This window comes from Chrysemys picta, chromosome 12 (genome assembly GCF_011386835.1).
Source record: "Chrysemys picta bellii isolate R12L10 chromosome 12, ASM1138683v2, whole genome shotgun sequence".
In the NCBI taxonomy this organism is placed as follows: Eukaryota; Metazoa; Chordata; order Testudines; family Emydidae; genus Chrysemys; species Chrysemys picta.
Genome location: NC_088802.1, coordinates 9,853,996 through 9,875,542, shown reverse-complemented (window position 1 = coordinate 9,875,542; position 21,547 = coordinate 9,853,996). Strand labels below are relative to the sequence as shown.

Here is a 21,547-nt window from a genome sequence, read left to right as displayed (position 1 = left end):
ATACTGTCTAGACCATCCCTGATAGACATTTATCTAACCTACTCTTAAATATCTCCAGAGATGGAGATTCCATATGGAGATTTCCCCATAAGAACTAATGTAAATGGGGGAGGGGTTAGGGTCCAGGGAAATTTTTTTTGCTAGACAAAAGACTATATTTTATATATATATATATATACACACACACACACACATATACACAGTATAAGTTTTAAATAAACAGTTTAATACTGTACACAGCGATGATGATTGTGAAGCTTGGTTGAGGTGGTGGAGTCAGAGGGTGGGATATTTCCCAGGGATGCCTTACTGCTAAATGATGAACTAGCACTCGGCTGAGCCCTCAAGGGTTAACACATTGTTGCTAATGTAGCCTCACACTCTACAAGGCAGCACAAATGGAGGGAGGGGAGACAGCATGGCAAAGAGAGACAAAGACACACACCCTGTGTGTCAGACAGAGACGCACATTGCCCCTTTAAGTACGCTGACCGCACTCTAAGTACATTGCCTTTTTAAGTAGATCAGCAAGTTGAGACAGCAGCTGCTGCCAGCAAGCTCCCTCCTGTAGTGTCCCCGCCCCTGCTCTATAGAGATGGGATAAGCGGGGGGCAGGAGCAGGGGGGAGGGGGACACCCTCTAACCCCCCACCCCCTGCACAGCAAGCAGGAGTCTTGGGGAGCAGCTCCAAGGCAGAGGGCAGGAGCAGCACATAGCAGTGGGGGGAGGGACAGCTGAACTGCCGGCAATTGATAGCCTGCTGGGCGGCGGCTGCACAGGGAACTTAGGGGAGCAGGGAGCTGATGGGGGGCTGCCGGCCCACCCTGGTTCCAAGCCCCCACAAGCTAGCTGCAATGGGCTGCTCTTTCTGCAAGCAGTGCACAAAGCAGGCGGCTGCCAAACAACGTTATAAGGGAGCATTGCGCAACTTTAAACGAGCATGTTCCCTAATTGATCAGCAATGTAACAACGAGACACCGTTAATCAGGATGACTAAGTGAGGAGTTACTCTATGGGACCAAAAGGTCTTCGGGAACAGAGAAAAAACCCACAGTACAGGGTGAGCTACAAACCACTTTCACATTCAGAAATTGAAATTCCAGAGAATCTGAAGACTCAAAATCCAGAAAATAAGTGTACCCATTTTCTTCTAAAGGGGCTAAACCTGCTTTATTCTCACCTCATGACCACGACCACAGCTCGTTGTGTTAGTTACAAAAGTTTTTGCATCATCATAACAGACCAAAAACTCACAAACCAGCTTCCCATCTACAAATGATCTGGACTGGCCTAGACAAAAACTGGAAGCAATTTTACCAAGAGATGCAAATGTGGATATAAGATCAGAAAGGTCAAAATGTTCTTTGAAGTTAATTTGAATTCCCTTCCAGGTCTGTAACCCTTTCTTCTCCAGCCCTCAGGGCTCTGACTTAGGATCATAGACATCAAAGCTGGGATTTCTAGGCATGGAGAGCCAGGGACAGGGTGGTAAGTGACACCTTGGGAAGGGGAGGGGTAGAACGGGGACAGGATAAAACTCTGCATTGCTGGGACAGAGGCTGCTGTGTGGAGAATGTGATGGTGCTGGGGGAAGGAGGGAATCCCTCGGACTCACCCCATCGCCCTGAAATCACACAGAAGCTAAAACACCACATTTTACTGTCCCTGCTCCCATTCTTTTAGCGTCTGTTTAATTCTGGCCCATAAGGGGGAAAATGTACAAACACTCAACGCTTTTCAGCGCGGCCTGGAATAATGTGAGACTATCTGGGAATGAGACGATCCGGCCCCACGGGGGGACTCAGTGACTAACGATCACTCTGTTAATGGGGGGGATCTGAATAGATAAGATGCTCCAGGTGAGTTTGTCACACTGTTTGGAGTGGTTCACAACTGGGCGTGCAGACCTCCGGGCAGATTGACAGCAATCCAGGCAGACGCCCCAAGCTGCTGGTTCGTTCTGTAATTAGATTTCACCAGGCCAGTAACAAATGTGAACTCCTGGATCACTATCCCAGCCTTACCCTAGACGCACTGTCCCCTTAGACTATCCAATCTGTCTTGCCAGCCAGACAAACTGGACTTTGTGATAAAAGGTCACTTACACCAAAAATCTCATCACATCGCTCCCAGTCCCAAGAGATCAGTCACTTACCCCAGAGCAATTGGTACCCTAGATCTTACACCAAAGACAACGCAGGTAGCCAATTCTATAGTAAATTAACTAAAGGATCATTAGCTAAGGAAAGGAAGTGAGAGTTATTGAGAGGTTAAAGCAGGTAAGATGTATGCCCAGGTGAGTCACAGTTTGTTATTCCAAAGGGTGGCAGTGATGTTATAAACTGACAGTTTCCCAAAAGTCTTTTCAGGGTACTCAGATTGTCCCTGGGGGTCACAGCTTTGTATGCGGTATTCTTCTCTGTAAGAGTCCAAACAGTCCAGAGATCCAGGATCTTTCTTTGAATCCATACTTATAGCTTCTTCTCACGGAAAACAAACTGACAGGGTCACTACCCACGTTGGCTCTTTAATGACAGAGTGAGGAATGCGTTTTGAGTCTTTGACCTCCGGGCATAACACACAACGCCCCCTTGCTTTGAAATTAGCTCTTTTCTGTTAAAGTTCATTTGCATTCCACAGGGCTTCTTCCTCGTTGGATGGGTTATTTAGTGACAGGGGTATACACAATGCAAATATTTGCTACTACATTAGAACGAGATATAGTTAAGTGAAAACAATGCAAGGAACATCCCATTACTTTTCATGAAGTTTAAACACCAAATACACTCTTAGGGCTGGTCTACACTAACCCCCGCAATTCGAACTAAGATACGCAACTTCAGCTACGTGAATAATGTAGCTGAAGTTGACGTACCTTAGTTCAAACTTACCGCGGTCCAGACGTGGCAGGCAGGCTCCCCCGTCGACTCCGCGTACTCCTCTTGCCGAGCAGGAGTACCGGAGTCGAGGGCGAGCACTTCTGGGTTCGATTTATCGCGTCCAGACAAGACGCGATAAATCGAACCCAGAAGTTCGATTGCTTGCCGCCGAACCAGCGGGTAAGTATAGACGTACCCTTATACATTTCACAATCTCTTTAATCTATCCTAATACACGAGCGAACTGGCCTTGGGCTCCGGCATGAGCTGGCAGTTGGTTTGCCCGAGTCTCACAGTTGACACCACGAAACCTGGTGCAGGGTCATAGAGATGCTCTGGCTGATCCCGACCACATTTCCTACCATAGACAGACCCTTGGAGGCTGATGCTGCGGAGGCAGAGGTGGGATCTCGGGGCCTTCCACAAAGGGTCCTTGTGGGAATCAGCCCCGGAGGGGGCAGGAGGAAGGGGCAGAGGGGCTGAGTGAGGAGAGCAGCACCTCTCTACCCCTGTGCTCTCCCTCACCTCTTATCCCATCATCCCCAAACATTCGCTAGCCCCAGTACCCAGCTCCCAATGTTTCCCAGCTCCCCCAGCCCCAACCATTCAATCCCCAGTTTCCTCCCCATAACCCATCACCCTGGTCCCTCAATATTTGATCCCCCAGAGCCCAGCTATTTGGGGGATTTGGGGAGGGGAGGAGTTACCAGCCCCCAGGGACACTCCCCCTGCAGGGAACAGCTCCAGGTCAGTGGGGGAGCCCATCTCAGGGGCTGGGGACAGGTGTGTAGAGTGAAGGTGGGGCCTGGCCCAAGTGTCCTTCTCCTCATCTCCATGGCAGGGGGATCCCGGCTGGGAGGAGAAGGGAGAGGGGGGAACTTCAGCCAGGCAGAGGGAGCATCTGGAGGAGTTTCTCTGTCTCCCTTCCCCCACCTGTGGCCCATCAGCTCAGCAGCCAGGGCTGCAGCAGGGAGGAGGGGCTGATCGGGGCGTCTCCTCCTCTGCCTGGGGTTTGCTTAGACCAGGCAGAGCCAGAGGGTCACTGACCAGCTGATGCTCGGCTGTTGTTGGCTCCTCACCCCAGCGATGGGCAGCTGGATCCTTGGGAGCCAAATACCCCGATGTGTGTGAGAACGAGGAAATGGGTTTGTCACCAGGGCCAGCCCTAGTCAGGGCCCTGAGAGAATTTCCCTGCTGTGCGGAGGAGTCTCTGATGTCCATTGTGGTGTTAGTTCCACTTGGAGCATTTTCCACGCTGAGAACATCTCAGCGGTTTCTTTCCTGTGCGGATTTGCTGATGCCCGATACTCCGGGAGCACCAAATGAAGCTTCCCCCATGTTCAAGGTCTCTCAGTTTTGTGGATCACTGATGTCTGAGCTCGGATTGAATCTTTTTCCATAATCAAGCTGTTCCGTGGGTCTCCCAGGCCTTTGTGAGTTCTTAGATGTTTAGTAAGGTATGAGCTCTTCCTGAAACTTTTCCCACAGGCCAGGCATTTATGAGGTTTATAGCCCGTGTGGATTCTCTGATGTATAATAAGGTTCGATCTCTGAATGAAACTGTTCCCACAGTCCAAGCACTTATGGGGTCTCTCGCCTGTGTGGATTGCCTGATGCCTAATAAGGGATGATCTGTTGGTGAAACATTTGCCACAGTCCAAGCACCCATGGGGTCTCTCTCCTGTGTGGACTGCCTGATGTCTAATAAGGGTTGATCTCTGAATGAAACGTTTCCCACATTCCACGCACTCATGGGGTCTCTCGCCTGTGTGGATGGCCTGATGTCTAAGGAGGGCTGATCTGTGCGTGAAACTTTTCCCACAGTCCAAGCAGTTATGGGGTCTCTCTCCTGTGTGGATTCTCTGATGTATAACAAGGGCTGATCGCTGGGTGAAACTTTTCCCACAGTCCAAGCATTTATTGGGTCTCTCTCCAGTGTGGATTGTCTGATGGGTACTAAGGGATGATTTCTGACTGAAACACTTCCCACAATCGAGACATTTATAAGGTCTCTCTCCTGTGTGCATTCTCCGATGTTTAGTAAGGTAGGAGTTGTTCTTGAAGCTTTTCCCACAGTCCAAGCATACGTAGGGCTTCTCTCCTGTGTGAATTCTCTGATGCACAATCAGGTCGGAACTGAGAACAAAACTTTTCCCACAGAGGAGGCATTTATAGGGACTGTCTCCTGTGTGGATTGTCCGATGTTTAGTGAGGTAGGAACTGTTCTTGAAGCTTTTCCCACATTCCAAGCATTTATAGGGCTTCTCTCCTGTGTGGATTGTCTGATGGGAAATAAGGTTTGTTCTCTGAATGAAACTTTTCCCACAGTGGAGGCATTTATGAGGTTTATTCCCAGTATGAATTCTCAGATGTCGAAGAAGGTGTGAGCGCTGAATGAAACTTTTCCCACAGTCGAGGCACTTATAGGGTCTCTCTCCTGTGTGGATTGTCTGATGTGTACTCAGGGCTGATCTCTGTGTGAAACTTTTCCCACAGTCCAAGCACTTATGGGGTTTCTCTCCTGTGTGGGTTTTCTGATGCATAATGAGGGTGGTCTTCTGACTGAAACAGTTCCCACACTCGAGGCATTTATAGGGTCTGTCTCCCATGTGGATTCTCCGATGTTTAGTAAGATTTGAGCTGTTACTGAAGCTTTTCCCACACTCCAAGCACTTATGGGGTCTCTCTCCCATGTGGGTTGCCTGATGTGTAATAAGTGCTGACATCCAATTAAAACATTTCCCACACTCAAGGCATTGATAGCGTCTCTCTCCTGTATCGATTCTCCCATGGGTATTAAAGTCTGAGCTGTTATGGATTGTTTGATGTGTAACCAGCTGTGATCTCAGAATGAATCCTTTCCCACACTGGAGGCAGTGGTAGGGTTTTTCTTCCTTGGGATTTGTCTGCTGGGCTGTGGGATCCTTGTTTCCTCCCCTATAGATAACAGATTCATCCACTTTCTTCCTCGGGCGGTTTCCCATCAGCCTTTCTGACCTGTGCCAATTTCCCCAGGCTTCTCCCTCTTCCAAGCACTGGGAAAAATTCCCTTCAGCTCTTCCCACAAAGGTCCCCTGTGGTTCCACTTCCTCATGATGATTCCCCTCCTCGTTCTCACTCCCTCGCTCAGCACCTGCTGGGAGAGAGACAATCCAGACAAGAGTCATTGTGCTGGGGAGAAAGAGGAATAGCACAGAGAGAAAACCCAACCTGCTAAAGCTGTGAAGACTGAGCAATTGGATTCTGCCTCCACATCCCACCCAAACATTCACAGGGAAGAAAAGTTGGGAAGGAAACTCCTGCAGCTAACAGGAAGGGTGGAAAGCCGTGAATGATATCTGCTGACTACAGCCCTGCCCTGGGTGAGATGAGGAAGAACTGAGGGCACTTGCTCACACCACATTTTTGGGATTCTCAACTTCTTCCTTCATTCCCCAGATGGTTTCTGTGTCAGGCCTCACCTGTGCGGGCGCCTCTCGGGATCTCTGTTTCCTCGCAGGCCTGGAGATCGGGCACCCATGGCTCTTCCCCTCGTTCCAGCTGGGCGATCAGTTCAGGTTTGGGAAGGGGAAATCCTGCGCAGGGGATGAAATCAGACCAGATCAGGGTGCATGGAGGATTGAGGGCATTCTGTGAGCCGAACCTGTGGCTGTGCTGGGCGATCGTGCAATCCAAGAGGATGGAAACATGGTCACAGAGCCCCCTTGGGAGAGGCAGACATCTGGGGAGAATTGCGACGCCCTCACTAGGAGTTCCCAGGATCTGTGCGCTCTGGGGGCCTTGCTGACACACACCCAGCTCTAATGTTAAACCCCTGCCTATTTCTAAACCGGCAGAGCCCCAAGCACTCCCCATGGCTGGACCTAGTCCCAAGGAGGGAGGTGACCAGGGATTCTGTGTGCGAATGAGAAACAACACGGACAGGACAATACATGGCTTCTCCCCCTTTGAAAGCTGGCGGGGTGGGGATGGTTTAGCACAGAGGTGGGCAAACTACGGCCCACGGTCTACACCCGGCCCAGAGGACCCTCCTGCCCAGCCCCTGAGCTCCTGGCCTGGGAGGCTGGCCCATGGCCCCTCCCCTGCTGTTCCCTCTCCCCCTAAGCCTCAGCTCACTGTGCCACCGGCGCAATGCTCTAGGGGGCGGGGCTGCGAGCTCTTGACGGCAGCACAGCTGCAGAGCCGGGGCCTGACCCGGTGCCCTGTGCTGCGCGGGGGCGTGGCTGGCTCCAGTCGGGCGGCACGGCTACCTGTCCTGGTGCTCCAGGCAGCATGGTAAGGGGGCAGGGAGTGGGGAGGTTGGATAGAGGGCAGGGGAGTTTGGGGTGGTGATCAGGGGGTGGGGATGTGGATAGGGGTCGTGGCGGTCAGAGGGCGGGGAACAGGGGGGTTGAATGGGAGCAGGCGTCCCGGGGGGGGGCAGTCAGGAATGAGAGGAGGGGTTGGATGGGGCGGCCGGGGACAGTCAGGAGACAGGGCGGGGTGGATGGGGCAGGAGTCCCTGGGAGGCCATCAGGGGGCGAGAAGCGGGAGGGGGTCGGATGGGGGTGGGGCTGGGCCATGCCTGGCTGTTTGGGGAGGCACAGCCTCCCCTAACCAGCCTTCCATACAATTTCGGAAACCCGATGTGGCCCTCAGGTCAAAAAGTTTGCCCACCTCTGGTTTAGCTGGTCCATTAGGCTGGTTCCATTGGAGGGGGTATGGAGATGCAAGTCTCTCTCACATGGCAACTGTGCATTATAGACCCCAATCCCCTCCATAGAGTCATAGACTTTAAGGTCAGAAGGGACCATTATTATCGTCTAGTCTGACCTCCTGCACAACGCAGGCCACAGAATCTCACCCACCCACTCCTGTAACAAACCCCTAACCTATGTCTGAGCTACTGAAGTCCTCAAAACATGGTTTAAAGACTTCAAGGTGCAGAGAATCCTCCAGCAAGTGACCCGTGTCCCATGCTGCAGAGGAAGATGAAAAACCTCCAGGGCCTCTGCCAATCTGCCCTGGAGAAAAATTCCTTCCCGACCCCAAATATGGCGATCAGCTAAACCCTGAGCATGTGGGCAAGACTCACCAGCCAGACACCCAGGAAAGAATTCGCTGTAGTAACTCGGATCCCACCCTATCTAGTGTCCAATCACAGACCATTGGGCATATTTACCGCTAATAGTCAAACACCAATTAATTGCCAAAATTAGGCTATCCCATCATATCATGCCCTCCATAAACTTATCAAGCTTAGTCTTGAAGCCAGATATGTCTTTTGCCCCCACTGCTCCCCTTGGAAGGCTGTTCCAGAACTTCACTCCTCTGATGGTTAGAAACCTTCATCTAATTTCAAGTCTAAACTTCCTGATGGCCAGTTTATATCCATTTATTCTTGTGTCCACATTGGTACTAAGCTTAAATAATTCCTCTCCCTCTCTGGTATTTATCCTTCTGATATATTTATAGAGAGCAATCATATCCCCCCTCAGCCTTCTTTTGGTTAGGCTAAACAAGCCAAGCTCTTTGAATCTCCTTTCATAAGACAGGTTTTCCATTCCTCGGAAAATTCTAGTAGCCCTTCTCTGTACCTGTTCCAGTTTGAATTCATCTTTCTTAAACATGGGAGACCAGAACTGCACACAGTATTCCAGATGAGGTCTCACCAGTGCCTTGTATAATGGTACTAACACCTCCTTATCTTTACTGGAAATATCTCGCCTGATGCATCCCAAGACCGCATTAACTTTTTTCACGGCCATATCACATTGGCGGCTCATAGTCCTCCCGTGATCAACCAATACTTCAAGGTCCTTCTCCTCCTCTGTTACTTCCAACTGATGAGTCCCCAGTTTATAACAAAAATTCTTGTTATTAATCCCTAAATGCATGACCTTGCACTTTTCACTATTAAATTTCACCCTATTACAATTACTCCAGTTTACAAGGTTATCCAGATCTTCCTATATGATATCCCGGTCCTTCTCGGTATTGGCAATACCTCCCAGCTTCGTGTCATCCGCAAACTTTATTAGCACACTCCCACAGTTTGTGCCAAGGTCAGTAATAAAAAGATTAAATAAGATTGGTCCCAAAACCGATCCCTGAGGAACTCCACTAGTAACCTCCCTCCAGCCTGACAGTTCACCTTTCAGTATGACCTGTTGTAGTCTCCCCTTTAACCAGTTCCTTATCCACCTTTCAATTTTCATATTGATCCCCATCTTTTCCAATTTAGCTAATAATTCCCCATGTGGAACCATCTCAAATGTCTTACTGAAATCGAGGTAAATTAGATCCACCGCGTTTGCTTTGTCTAAAAAGTCTGTTACCTTCTCAAAGAAGGAGATCAGGTTGGTTTGGCATGAACTACCTTTTGTAAAACTATGCTGTATTTTGTCCCAATTACTATTGACCTCAATGTCCCTAACTACTTTCTCCTTCAAATTTTTTTCCAAGACCTTGCATACTACAGATGTCAAACTAACAGGCCTGTAGTTACCCGGATCATGTTTTTTTCCTTTCTTAAAAATAGGAACTATGTTAGCAATTCTCCAGTCATACGGTACAACCCCTGAGTTTACAGATTCATTAAAAATTCTTGCTAATGGGCTTGCAATTTCATGTGGCAGTTCCTTTAATATTCTTGGATGAAGATTATCTGGGCCCCCTGATTTAGTCCCATTAAGCTGTTCGAGTTTGGCTTCCCTCACTGACTAGGGAAGAACCTGTGTAGATTCAGAAATGCAGATCCTGCATCTTCTAATAACCGAGGGGACGGGAATCGCTTACCCAGTGAGGTCACCGTCTCGTAATTCTCCTGCATGACGTCCCTGTAGAGGGCTCTCTGAGCGGGGTCCAGCAGAGCCCCCTGCCCCTGGGTGAAATACACAGCCACCTCCTCGAAGGTCACCGGCATCTGAAACAACAAAGACCAGAGATACAGAATCCCACCCCCATCCTCAGAGCAGCCAGGAGGCTTCAGGGGGTGGGGTGAAGGTGAGAGCTCCTTGTCCCCCCCAGAAGAGGGAGGTGGGCAGGGTCTTCTCATTTACCATACGCCTGCCAGCCACAGGCTGATGAGCAGGGAACAGGAATCCCAACAGCTTCCCTTCGTATTTCACAGCTGCCTCTGGCCAGTGGGTCAGGCCCCAGCACTGGGAGTCTGGTCAGTGTTCCCAGCCCTGCCCAGGGGGGAGTTTCCTGGTTCAGAAAAGAGGGAATGTCCCCCGTCCCCCACCAAAAACGGGCCTGTTCAGAAAATCAGGTCCCAGGTTGAACGTGTCAGGGCAGGTTTATCACACCCTGACCCCTCCCTGCCTCCCCCTGTGTTTTTCCTGCCCCTCCCCCTCTACAACAACCCTCTCCCCTGCAGCTCCCTGAAAATCCCCTACCTGAGCTGGCTCCATCACAGCCATTTCCCTTCCCTGTCTCCTGGAAGACGGGACGATCTGGAGCAAAATCAGGATGCGATTCTTCAGCCTGTCAGGGCGAGAGGGGTGATTGGGGAGGTTTCAGAAGGGGCTTGAGTCCGTTTCACACCCCAATTCCCCCCAGGCTCTCTCCCTGCAGACAGACGCTCTGGACTCTGCCACGCTGGGAAGAAACCGTTAGTTTATTACCATCCAGGCCAGGCCTCTCCCAGCAGAACTAAACCTACTGGGGACACGTTTAAACTCTCCCCATAATAGCATCTCTGAGCTGAATTCTGGAAAAAGAGCAGAATCAAAGGAGCCACTTTTGGGGATCCCCCTGACATTGGCCCCAAGGGGAGCACGTCCCCCCAGCAGCGCAGGAACTCGGCTGGGACAGGAACTGGCTTTTGCTCTGTCACCTCCTCCCCTTGTTCCCAGGAGAGTCAGTCTGCCCTGGGGGTGCAGGGAATAGATCCGGGCAGGGCTGGGAGTTGGGAACCTCCCGCCCACTTCCTGCTCCTGCTGCCCCTTCCAGTCCGGTCACTCTCTGTTTCTATCACCTTCCCTCTGCCCCAGAGAACTGATTACTCTCCTGTTCCCATGGGCATTTGCTCTCATTAGATCAGCGGCTGCCACTGCTCACAGGAGTGTGAGTTGGGTGTGTCTGTGAGGGCAGCAGCTCTGGGACTCACAGACACCAGGGAGCAGAGATGGGGCAAGGGGGGAGCGCTTGTGCAGTCACTTTACTGCCCGACCCCAGCCGGGTCTCTCCCCATCACCTGCAGGCTCCGGCTCGGGCTGGTGTCGGCAGAGCCCAAGGCTGCCCTAAGGGGGCTGCTTCCAGCCACTGGAGCCTGTCCCTACCTGGGCTGGGCACAGAGAGGGCTTTAATGAAGGTCTCACCCCACCACAGTCAGGGCCGGCTCCAGGCACCAGCCGAGCAAGCTTGTGCTTGGGGCGGCAGATTCCCCGGGGCGGCATTCCTAGGGGAATCTGCCGCCCCAAGCACGAGGGCGGCACGGCCGCTTTTTTTTTGTTTGCCGATTCGGCCGCCCTGTAGGGAGCGGCAGCGCGGAGGAAGGGAGCGCCCTGCTGGGAGCGGGCTGTGCATCCGTCTGCCCGAGCCGGTGCCAGGTCTGTAGCAAGCCCAGCAGGGCAGCCCGCGCCCTTCCCTCCCCGCCGACTGGAGCGGCACAGAGCCCTCCCGGCAGGAGGCGCGGCAGGCGGGGCCGCGTGGCAGCACCCCGCCGAAACCCTGGCCGCCCCCCTTCTCTCTCTCCCCCCCGCTAGCCGGAGCACGTCTGCAGCGCAGGGAGTCCCCCTGCACCCTGGCTCCAGCCACCAACCAGGTCACAAATGTTCTATAGTGAACAAACATGTAATGCACACAAAACACTGTGAATGGTGTAACGCATTCTGGACAGTCTTTGGAATACTTAGGAATTCCTCGTAAACACAAGCCATTAGGCAGAAAATCTGTCTTTGTCCCTTAGACTGACTCATCCCCCCCATTGTCACTGTCACACTTTGGCTCATGCATGTTAACACGTTCCTCTCTGATCTTCTTTCCCAGCTATTTTCTCGGGCCTTTTCCTCACTGCTAAAGTCCAAGTGCCTTGTCCTCACTGCGTTTGTACCGCAGCATCGCGCCTGCTCCTTACTTACCCCAAAGCAAAGAACAAAACCCACCTCTCTCAGCAGTGAGGGACAGGCCTCTGGGCTAGACTCACGAAGGGACTGAGGCGTTGTGATGCTGAGTGTCGCAGTGCCTAACTGTTAAACACCTAGAAAGTCACAGGAACATCCCTGCGATCCACAAAGCGGAGTTAGGTGCCTAGGCTCCCTATACAGTGACTAGGGAGAGATGGGCGCCTTAGAATGGCATCTGAAAAAGTCAGCCCGCTAGGCAAGGAATCGTCTAAGTCAGTGGTCCCCAAACTTTTCAGGGTCATGCCCCCCTCCTTACTCCTGTCTGGGCCCGTGGCTCCTGGGGGGCGGGAGGGGGAACCAGGACGGGGTAAGGAAGCTGAGGCTGGGGCCGCAGCCAGGGAAAGGGTCTGCGTCAGGGGCTGGGAGCAGAGCTGTGGCCAGGGGCAGGAACCACGATTGGGGGTGGGGCCATGGCTAGGTGGCGCTCCCTCCCTGCCCACTTTGGGGTGGCCTGGGTCCAGCCACGCAGGGGGGCACGCCCCACAGTTTGGGAGTCACTGGCCTAAGCTAACCAATGGGAGATGCCGACCACAGGGCTGTGTCCTAAACCCTGCCTATCTCATGGAGTTTGGTACCTAAGTCCCCGCTGCAGGGAGGTGCCTAGTGATCCAGGAATGGGAACCCCGCTCCTGCAGTCCAGCGGCTCAAGTGCTTAAGCTGTTCCTTGTGAGAAGGAGCTAGGCAGGTGCCGCACACCGCACAAAACAGCCAGAGGAGAAGGGTTCCACCTTATCACTTTTAACCCAATGGTTACCACACTTGCCTGAGATGTCGGAGACCCCCACTCAAACCCTTTCTCTCTCTCTCTGAGGCAGGAATTGAACCTGGGTCTCTCACATCCCAGGCCAGTGTGCTAACCACTGGGCTAGAAGTTGGATAGCAACACCGTGGCCTCCTTTTCCAGCCAGAGTTTGAATGGGACCCGATCCGGACAGTGAGTCTCTGAGCACACTTATCGGATTGTGCCCTGAAGGCAAGAGAGTCAGTCATTCACCTGCCTGTCCTCTCCTTTGTCCCTGAATCACTCTGGGGCTTACACGGGAGTCAGGTATCCAGCTGCCCAGAGGAAGGCAGCAGGGCTCATCTCAGAGGCAGAAACTAAGGGTACGTCTGTACTACCCGCCGGATCGGCGGGTAGTGTTCGATGTATCGGGGATCGATTTATCGCGTCTCGTCTAGACGCGATAAATTGATCCCCAAATCAACACCTGTAGTCCACCTTGGCAGGAGGAGTAAGCGGAGTCGATGGGGGAGCCGTGGTGGTCGACTCGCCGCCGTGAAGACGACAGGTAAGTCAAACTAAGATACTTCGACTTCGCGTAGCTGAAGTTGCGTATCTTAGTTCAACCCCCAGTGTAGCCCAGGCCTGGGGCTCCTTAGGGAAATTCTACCTTGAAAAAAAACAGGGAGTGGCCACGCCAGGTGGTTTGCCTACAATGAAAATATCCGATACAGCTTCAGAAACAAACACAGAGCATGTCTAGTAACTGCCGCCGCACCCTATTTCTGGATGCGTCTGAGCCAGATTAGCCCCGTGCTCTGCACATGTGCCGAGACATATCACAATGTTTGATGTGAGCTGAAAATACTTTTGCTATTCCTGGCAGGGTGTGTCCTCACACCCTGGTGAACATTGCAGTCGTGGGCTCACTAATCTAACCATCATAGTGTAAGCAGGGTAACAGACTTGTAAGTGATATGTGGATCAATTGGCTCATTCCCATGGGACAAGAGTGTCCCCATTTTGTCTATGTTGCTTATAAAGGGGATCACGGTACAGTCAGGCCAACACACGCACAGCAGGATCTGCCATGACACTATCCAGCCTCCATTCTCCTGCTCATGAAAGACGTCCTGTCCTTTGCAGGAGCGACAGCACCTTGAATTTCAGCCTTACCCCATTTAATGAAATTCTGTCAGGTCAAAACTGACACCTGTAAAATATCCTAATGGCTTTTCTACAGAGCGCAACACTCAGGGAAGATGAGATGAACACCCCACTGCTTCGCTCCTTCTCTTTGGACTTGAAAAATCGAATGTGGGTTACACCTGGACGATACAAAATTTAAGAATGTTCAAGAGAGGTGAAAGGGCCGGTAATTAATAGTATTTGGGGGAAGGACGCCTGAAATCTTCTGTGGTTGCCCTGAGTGCCACTGTCAAAATTAAGGCCACCTTACTTCTCAATGAGAACATCTGTAAGTTATTTGCATTAACTTCACACCTGTAGTGTCACACCATGTAGACAAGCCATGAATAAGTAAAAGGAAGAGAATATGGGAAATTGGGAGGGGGGAGCCCCCACTAATTCCTTTAGTTTTAAATGCTTTAACTGGTTTTCCAGGACACCCACACAAACAGGTGCAGACATTCAGATGCAACCCCTGTCAATGGAGCAGGAGTAGTAGCCACACAATCCGTATCAGAGTTTTCAGCCTGCAAACCCATTTAATGTCAGACTCAACATTATAGTCACTGTATCTGCAGTGCTAAGACAATGGGTGTTTTTAACTATTACACATCAGCTATCCCACTGCAAAACCATAATGGAGGCAAGGCACTTTGGTTTCACCAAAGGGAAACTAAGTGAGGTCAGCACTATTCCCTCCTCCCTGAAGAGAAACAGAATGTTTTTAAAAGTCAAAACATCTTTGATATCAGCTGTACAAATCAGTAAACTTGGTGAACATCCCTGAAACGTACCATAACAAACTAGGCAGCACACATACAAGGCTATGAAATTAAAACAGACAATTGGAAGTACAAAGAAATCAGTAGAAAGATTGCCATCTATAGCTGCAATAAATGAAGTTATAGAAGAGTAAGGCGTGTACTTCAGTGTGTGCAGGATGGGGGATTATTCACAGAAATTAGCAATTACAAAAGGGGAGAGATCACATGTTAATGGAAGTGCAAAATGGCATTGAATGTTACAACCATTTTAGATATACGGATCCTTTGGGAGAACAGCAAAAGTATGAATGCACCCTAAAGATGCAGAAACGGACAGGCAAACAAAAGGAATGAAAAATGCATTTATTTATCTATTTTAATTCAGGGGTTCTTGAACTGGGGCTCGGGACCCCTGAGGGGGTCGCGAGGTTATTACATGGGGGTTCATGAACTGTCAGCCTCCACCCCAAACCGCGTTTTGCCTCCAGCATTTATAATGCTGTTTTTATATTAAAAAGTGTTTTTAATTTATTAGGGGGGTCGCACTCAGAGGCTTGCTATATGAGAGGGGTCACCAGTAAAAAAGTTTGAGAACCACTGTTTTAATTTCATGACTTTGGGGGAGCATAACTCATGAGTTTTCAGTTCTTGTGACTCTCAATCCATCTTGGGGTTGTATGTTTAGTAAAAAATATAGTGGAAATTTCCTTTGGAGAAGGATTTTATACAAATGCCCTAAGGGACAGATTTTTAAGAGAATTTACGCTCCTTGTGGGATTTTTAAAAGGGTGTAGGGGCCGTCAACTTTTAAAATTCTGGCCTTTGGTGAACATTGGAGAACCAAGTTCGACACACAAGGTGACATGTGAAAAAGCACAATGGAAAATAACAGGGGATTAAGGCAATCCCCATTGGTGGATCAAAGGAAACTGAAGCAGTTTTGACACCAATCCAGGAAATCAGTCAGCCTTGAACTCAAAAGATCCCAAAGAATGAACATTATAAAAAAAAAAAAAAAAAAAAAATTTGAACTGAAAACTGCCAGTTACAAGATTGCACTACAAACAGGAAATGTTACACTAGAAACACTGTGAAATCTCTTTGCTGAAGCTACTAGCAACTATTAATATTTCCCATGATTATTTGCCATTAAAAATATAAATTCTCTAGCACAATAACATCCATCCACACGATGTTAACAACGTTAATGACGAAGTGCTTAGAGGAATCAAAACAAAATTTTAAGATAATTTAAAGGAGTGAAACTTTATCGACAGCAGATTACAAGAAAAGGAGTCAAAATCAGGGAATCGGAAAAGTAGAGAAGACAGTAAGGCCCCACCTCCTGGAGCCACCTGGTTAGATCAGCACTTTGCTTTTCATAAATAAAATAACTAATTACATAAAGCCACCCTGGAGTAAGTTTCTAGCCCTCATGTTTGCAGAGGAAAACTTGAAACTGAGACCCGACCATAACTGGTGCAGCAAGATCTGCTTGAGTCAGAGAGACTAAAACCATAGAGGGCAGAACGGCCCCATGCAACCAAATAGGGCATTAAGGCGCTGGGGTCCTTGTTTCCAACCCCAGGCAGAGGAGGAGAAGCCCCCATCAGCCTCTCCTCCCTGCTGCAGCCCTGGCTGCTGAGCTGATGGGCCACAGGTCAGGGAAGGGAGAGAGAGAAACTCCTCCAGCCGCTCCCTCTGCCTGGCTGAAGTTCCCCCCGCTTCCCTTCCCCTCCCAGCCGGGATCCCCCTGCCATGGAGATGAGAAGGATACTTGGGCCAGGCCCCACCTTCACTCTAGACACCTGTCCCCATCTTCCACCAGCTCCTGGGCTGGGCTCCCCCATTGACTTGGGGCTGTTCCCTGTGGGGGAGTGTCCCTGGGGGCTGGTAACAACTCATCTCCCTGAATCCCCCAGAGTGCTGGGCTCTGAGGGATTAAATGCTAAGGGACCAGGAGGGGCAGATGTTGGGCAGAGAACTGCGGGATTGAATGGGTGGGGCTGGGGGAGCTGGGAATCAGAAGGAGCAGGGTGCTGGGGCTATTGAACGTTTGGGGATCACAGATAAGACCCTTATCACTCACCCCCTCTGTCCTTTCTCCCTGTCCCTCTGCATTCAGACAGCACCACTGAGAGGGACTGATTCCCACAGGCCTGGGGATCCTACCTCTGCTTCAGCAGGAAACTGGGTTTGTCCCGACTGGGAAAAGTGGTTGGGTTAACTGGCACATTTCCCCCTGACCCGGACTGAACCTCCGCCCCTTTTCCTAGTCCAGATCAACCCTGAGCATCTCATTTAGCCTGCTCTACCCACCCCCCCACAGCAAAGTGAATGTTATAGCTGCTAAATTTCCCCTTGGGGGTAGATTGTCTCATCCCTGATTATTGTCCCGTTGAGCTGGGGTTGTGCTGAAGAACATTTATTTTCTCTGCCCATTCTTGTTCGTAAAAACAGAATAAAACAGAGTCTAAAAGAGCTGGAGCAGGGAGAGTAAAGGGTGCTATTTCAACCTCTGGTTTATTTGAGCCTGATGGGGGTGAGTCTGGGGGATTCCTTCCTTCCGCCTCAGCATCACGGTCCTCCTTTGACACCACGGCGTCTGTCCCAGTGTTGGAGCATTCACCCTCTCCCCGTTCTATCCCTCCCCCTCCCAGACTGGTCGTATTCCACAGCGGTTCTTCTCTTGCCACACTTAGGAACCACGCTCGGATTTCTTGAATCCTAAATCAGACTCCCAAGGGCCGGGAACGAAAGGGGACCTGGAGAGGGAATTTAATGAATCCCACACACAGGGTGATCATTCTGAGGCTAAATCCCAGTTGCCAAGCAGTTGTGGGCTTCTTTCTGCCGTGCGCAGATCGTTCGCTGATGAGAAGATTGCTAGTTGTGCTTTCTTTCTCTGCGATGAGGCTAAAACTTTCATCAACAACAGAGCCAAATAATGAGAGAGACCGGAAATATCCTGTGAACGTCGGGAGAAGCCCTCCTTAAATCAGTGGTTCTCAACCAGGGGCACACGCACCCCTAGGGGTACACAGCCCTCTTGCAGGGGGCTCATCAACTCATCTAGATATTTGCCTAGTTTTACAACAGGCTGCATGAAAAGCACTAGCGAAGTCGGGACAAACTCAAAATTCAGACGGACACTGACTTGTTTAGACTGCTCTATAGACCGTACACTGAAATGTAAGAACAATATTTATATTCCCGTTGATTTCTTTTAGAATTATACGGTAAAAATGAGAAAGTCGGCACTTTTTCAGTAATAGTGGCTGTGACACTTTTGTATTTTTATGTCTGATTTTGTAAGCGAGTAATTATTAACCTGGGGGTAGGCAAGACAAATCAGACTCCTGCCAGGGGTACAGTGGTTGGGAAAGGTTGAGAGCCACTGCCTTACATTATAAAGGGCTATGGATGACACCATCAGTGGACTGGGGGGAGGACTGAGAAGGAAGGTGGGGATATCTACAGGCCTATCCAGCCCTGATGCCAGACTGACCTGGATTACTGAGTCCAGAGGAAGACGAGGAGCCTGACACAGCCCAGTGGCTTGCCCTGTCCCCGATATGGCCACAGCATTGGCTGGGGACAATGGGGACTATGCCAGGGATGTCCCCTGGGGGAATCAAAGCTGACCTGGGACAGAAGCTGCTCACCCTAAAGTCACCGTCCTCTCTGGCTCCCTTTCACCCGAGCTCCCTGGGTTTTCTGTGCCTGCTTTTGTGACAGGATCCCAGTGTCTCGCACGGATTAGCGGCGTTTTTCTGCCAGCCTTAAAAGGTCGCTCTGTGGCTGGTGCCTGCAGGAACCGGGACCAGCAATGGGCTGGCCTAGGGCTGAAATGTGGGGTGCTGGGCTCTGAGCATTGGGTTGGAGAAAGGGGGGTGGGGGCTAGCTTTTCTTTCCTCCTTCGAAATAATATAGGAGAATTGAGTTTCTCAATGCTTCCCCCTCCCACAGCCCTTTGTCTTGAATATCGATTAAACAGGGTCTTTAAAGGAGTCGGAGGCCATCTTGGAAGGCTCTTTGCAGTGTTATTTCTGTAACACTGAGCCCAGACTGCAGATTGCAAAACTACCGGGTGTGTGTGTGTGTGTGTGTGTGGGGGGGGTGTCTGTGGAGATAATCCATCATCTGCCGGGCCAATCCCCTCTATCATTTTCCATTCCCCTGCCTCTTGTCCAGGGAGAGTCAACAATCTGCCTAGCATACACCATATAGAGGAGGGGAGAGGGGCCCTGCCCAGGCACTGCGATGCACTGGGCCTTTAAGGACACAGCCCTGGGAAACAGGAGCTAAAATCCTGCAAAAGGGGGGCAGGAAAAGCCCCTCTGCCCCCCCTCCCATTTTTGCAATCACTGCAGCTGGCTCACCCCCCCTGGGGGGCTTTTATCCGCTCCCCCGGGTTTCCCCTTCTGCCCTGGCTGGCAGTGCCTGTACCCAACTCCTACCCCCGGTCCTTGATTTGGCCCCTGGGCCCCGCTCCTTCCCCAAGCTGTTGTAACACCCCCCCGGCCCCCCCGTGCATTCAGTTTGGCCCCTGCCCAGATTCTGTCCCTCCGCCCCCCCAGGAACAGCCGGGAGCTGCTTGTCAGCCCAAGGGGGGGGGGGGGGCAGGGTGCGGGCAGGGCGGTGCCAGCAGATCTCACCGAGCAGCAGCCTCCGTTCACAGCAGCGCGGCCAGGGGCTGGGAACACAAAGCACCAGATTTGGGGCAGCAGGTGACTCCGGCTCCCACCCCCGTCTGCCCCCGTGTCGCTGTCCCAGCCCCCAGCACGGCCCAGGCTGGCTCCCCCGCCCCGCACACACCGGGAGCTGGCGGCAGCTTTCCCGGGCGCAGGGCGGGACCCGCAGCCAGCTCCGCTGGGAGCAGCCTGGGGCCAAACCTCCCCCTACAGCCCGGGGGTGACGGGGACACCGCTCCCTGGGCGGGGTCTCTTACCTTCCCTCCGAGCGGGGCCCCCTGGGGCAGGGGCCGGGCCGGGAAGGGGCCTGGCCGGGCTGGGGGCTCTGCCCTGGGAGAGGCTCCTGGGGAGCAGCGGGAAGGGCCCTGCTGGAGATTCCCCTCTCCCGGCTGCAGCCAGGGCTCCGGGCTCCCAGCACCAGCCGCCGGGGCTCGGGGATCTCGCCTGGAGCCTGGGAGCGGCTGCGAGTCACTTCCTGCTGCCGGGACTGACCCCCGCTATCGCTCCCCCCAGAGCCGCCTCCCAGCCGCTCCTGGGTCCTAGCGATAAACCCACCGCGCTGCAGCCCCCCTGCCCCAGACCCTGCCTCTACCAGTCTAGACAAGGGCAGCTTCTCTGAGCCCCCTCACACACTCGCAAATCGGGCCCCTAGACTCTTGCCTAGGTTGCCAGCGCCTTAATCCAGCGCTGGATGGATCCCTCCAGGGTTGGGGGGCTGGCGGGGAGGGGAGTGGGGGGAGTTGATTCAGTAGCTGTTGTGTCTGGTCCCTGCTCAGCGAGAGGAGGGTGCGCTCCATCTGTCTCCGTGTTTCGGCCTGAGTCACAAGCTGCTGCCTCCTCCATTGGGATCTGGCAGCCCGAAGGGAGCAGCTGCTGCTCCCCCAGCCGGGTGGGTCTGTGCTGGGGGGAGGGCACCTTCCCATGTATGATTGTTGCCAACTCTCCCCCATAGCTATAAAGGAAGGTGATCTTGGCTCCTGCAGCAGGAGCTGTAACTGGGAGACCCCAATGAGAACCACAAAAAGAACAGGAGTACTTGTGGCACCTTAGAGACTAACAAATTTATTAGAGCATAAGCTTTCGTGGACTACAGCCCACTTCTTCGGATGCATATCAATGAGATCCAGTGACACAGATTGGTACAAATCACTTCCAGCTCCTGCGGGCCTTCTAGCTTCTCCTCAAACTCTCCCCCAACCCCTATTTAATTAATTCTGTGTCCCTGCCACCCCCACATCTGCCTGTCCCCCCATCCAGCAATTCATTCTGCTTCCCCAGTCCCCACACCAGTTCCCCCCCTTCCCGTCTACATGGCAATACCGGTTTGTGAATATGTCATGTGTTCTTTTAGGGCAGTACTACCTGAACTTAGGAATTTACAGGTTTCAGAGTAGCAGCCGTGTTAGTCTGTATCCGCAAAAAGAAGAACAGGAGTACTTGTGGCACCTTAGAGACTAACAAATTTATTAGAGCATAAGCTTTCGTGGACTACAGCCCACTTCTTCGGATGCTGTAGTCCACGAAAGCTTATGCTCTAATAAATTTGTTAGTCTCTAAGGTGCCACAAGTACTCCTGTTCTTCTTTTAGGAATTTACCCAGATGTAATGACCAGAGCTTCGAGCCCCAAGCCGCTCACAGGGGCTCCCTATCCACTTTTTATTATAAGAACATGTCTGTTTTAATATTGTGGGGGGGAATATTCCTGTTTAGGGCCCCCAATGGGCTAGCACTGGCATTGATAACAAGAAAGCATCTTTCTCTCCTGCTGTTGCATATAATGTACAATCCCCATTTTTCTCTGCCACCCCCTCCCCCTGACCTGACATGTTCTTCTGCAGCTACTTTCAGAAAGCAGGAGTTGATGTCAAGTTCTTTAATAATATCTATGTAACTCATCAACCCTACAAACTACTATGTGTATATTTACATCTAACTCACCAATCTGTACACACTCATCAACCCTACCAAGTACTATACGTTCTATGTGCGAGTGTGACTCGCGATGCATTGAGCAGGTCAGTGGTTCTCACACTATTTACCATCCTTTTCTTTTCTCAAAGATAAACTAGGGACTGGTCTACAGTGAAAAGTTACATTGGCATAGGTGGGTCGGTCGGGGTGGGAAAAGAACCCACGTCCTTGACTGACATTTCTATGCTGACAAAACCTCCAGTAATGGATCGATGCACC

The 21,547-nt window shown here is 51.5% G+C and overlaps 2 protein-coding genes across 5 annotated transcripts in view; one reads left to right on the top strand and one right to left on the bottom strand.

The window, feature by feature from the left end:
* LOC101948742 (zinc finger protein RFP-like) overlaps positions 1-21,547 on the top strand; it is a 1,201,957-nt gene that overhangs the window by 1,143,604 nt on the left and 36,806 nt on the right. The window lies entirely within an intron of this gene.
* On the bottom strand, positions 206-19,459 carry LOC101948285 (zinc finger protein 883-like). Of its 4 annotated transcripts, none has more exons than XM_065564376.1 (5): positions 19,321-19,459; positions 10,259-10,346; positions 9,657-9,783; positions 6,341-6,454; positions 206-6,015 (listed from the first exon to the last, which is right to left on the bottom strand). In XM_065564376.1, the coding sequence occupies exons 2-5, from the start codon at positions 10,280-10,282 to the stop codon at positions 4,220-4,222; spliced, it is 2,061 nt and encodes a 686-aa protein (XP_065420448.1). In that variant the 5' UTR covers positions 10,283-10,346; positions 19,321-19,459; the 3' UTR covers positions 206-4,219. The 4 variants fall into 4 exon arrangements, with proteins under 4 accessions (XP_065420448.1, XP_065420444.1, XP_065420445.1 ...); XM_065564372.1 differs by lacking the exon at positions 19,321-19,459 and adding an exon at positions 18,328-19,018; XM_065564373.1 differs by lacking the exon at positions 19,321-19,459 and adding an exon at positions 18,328-19,018 and having other exon boundaries at positions 206-6,012.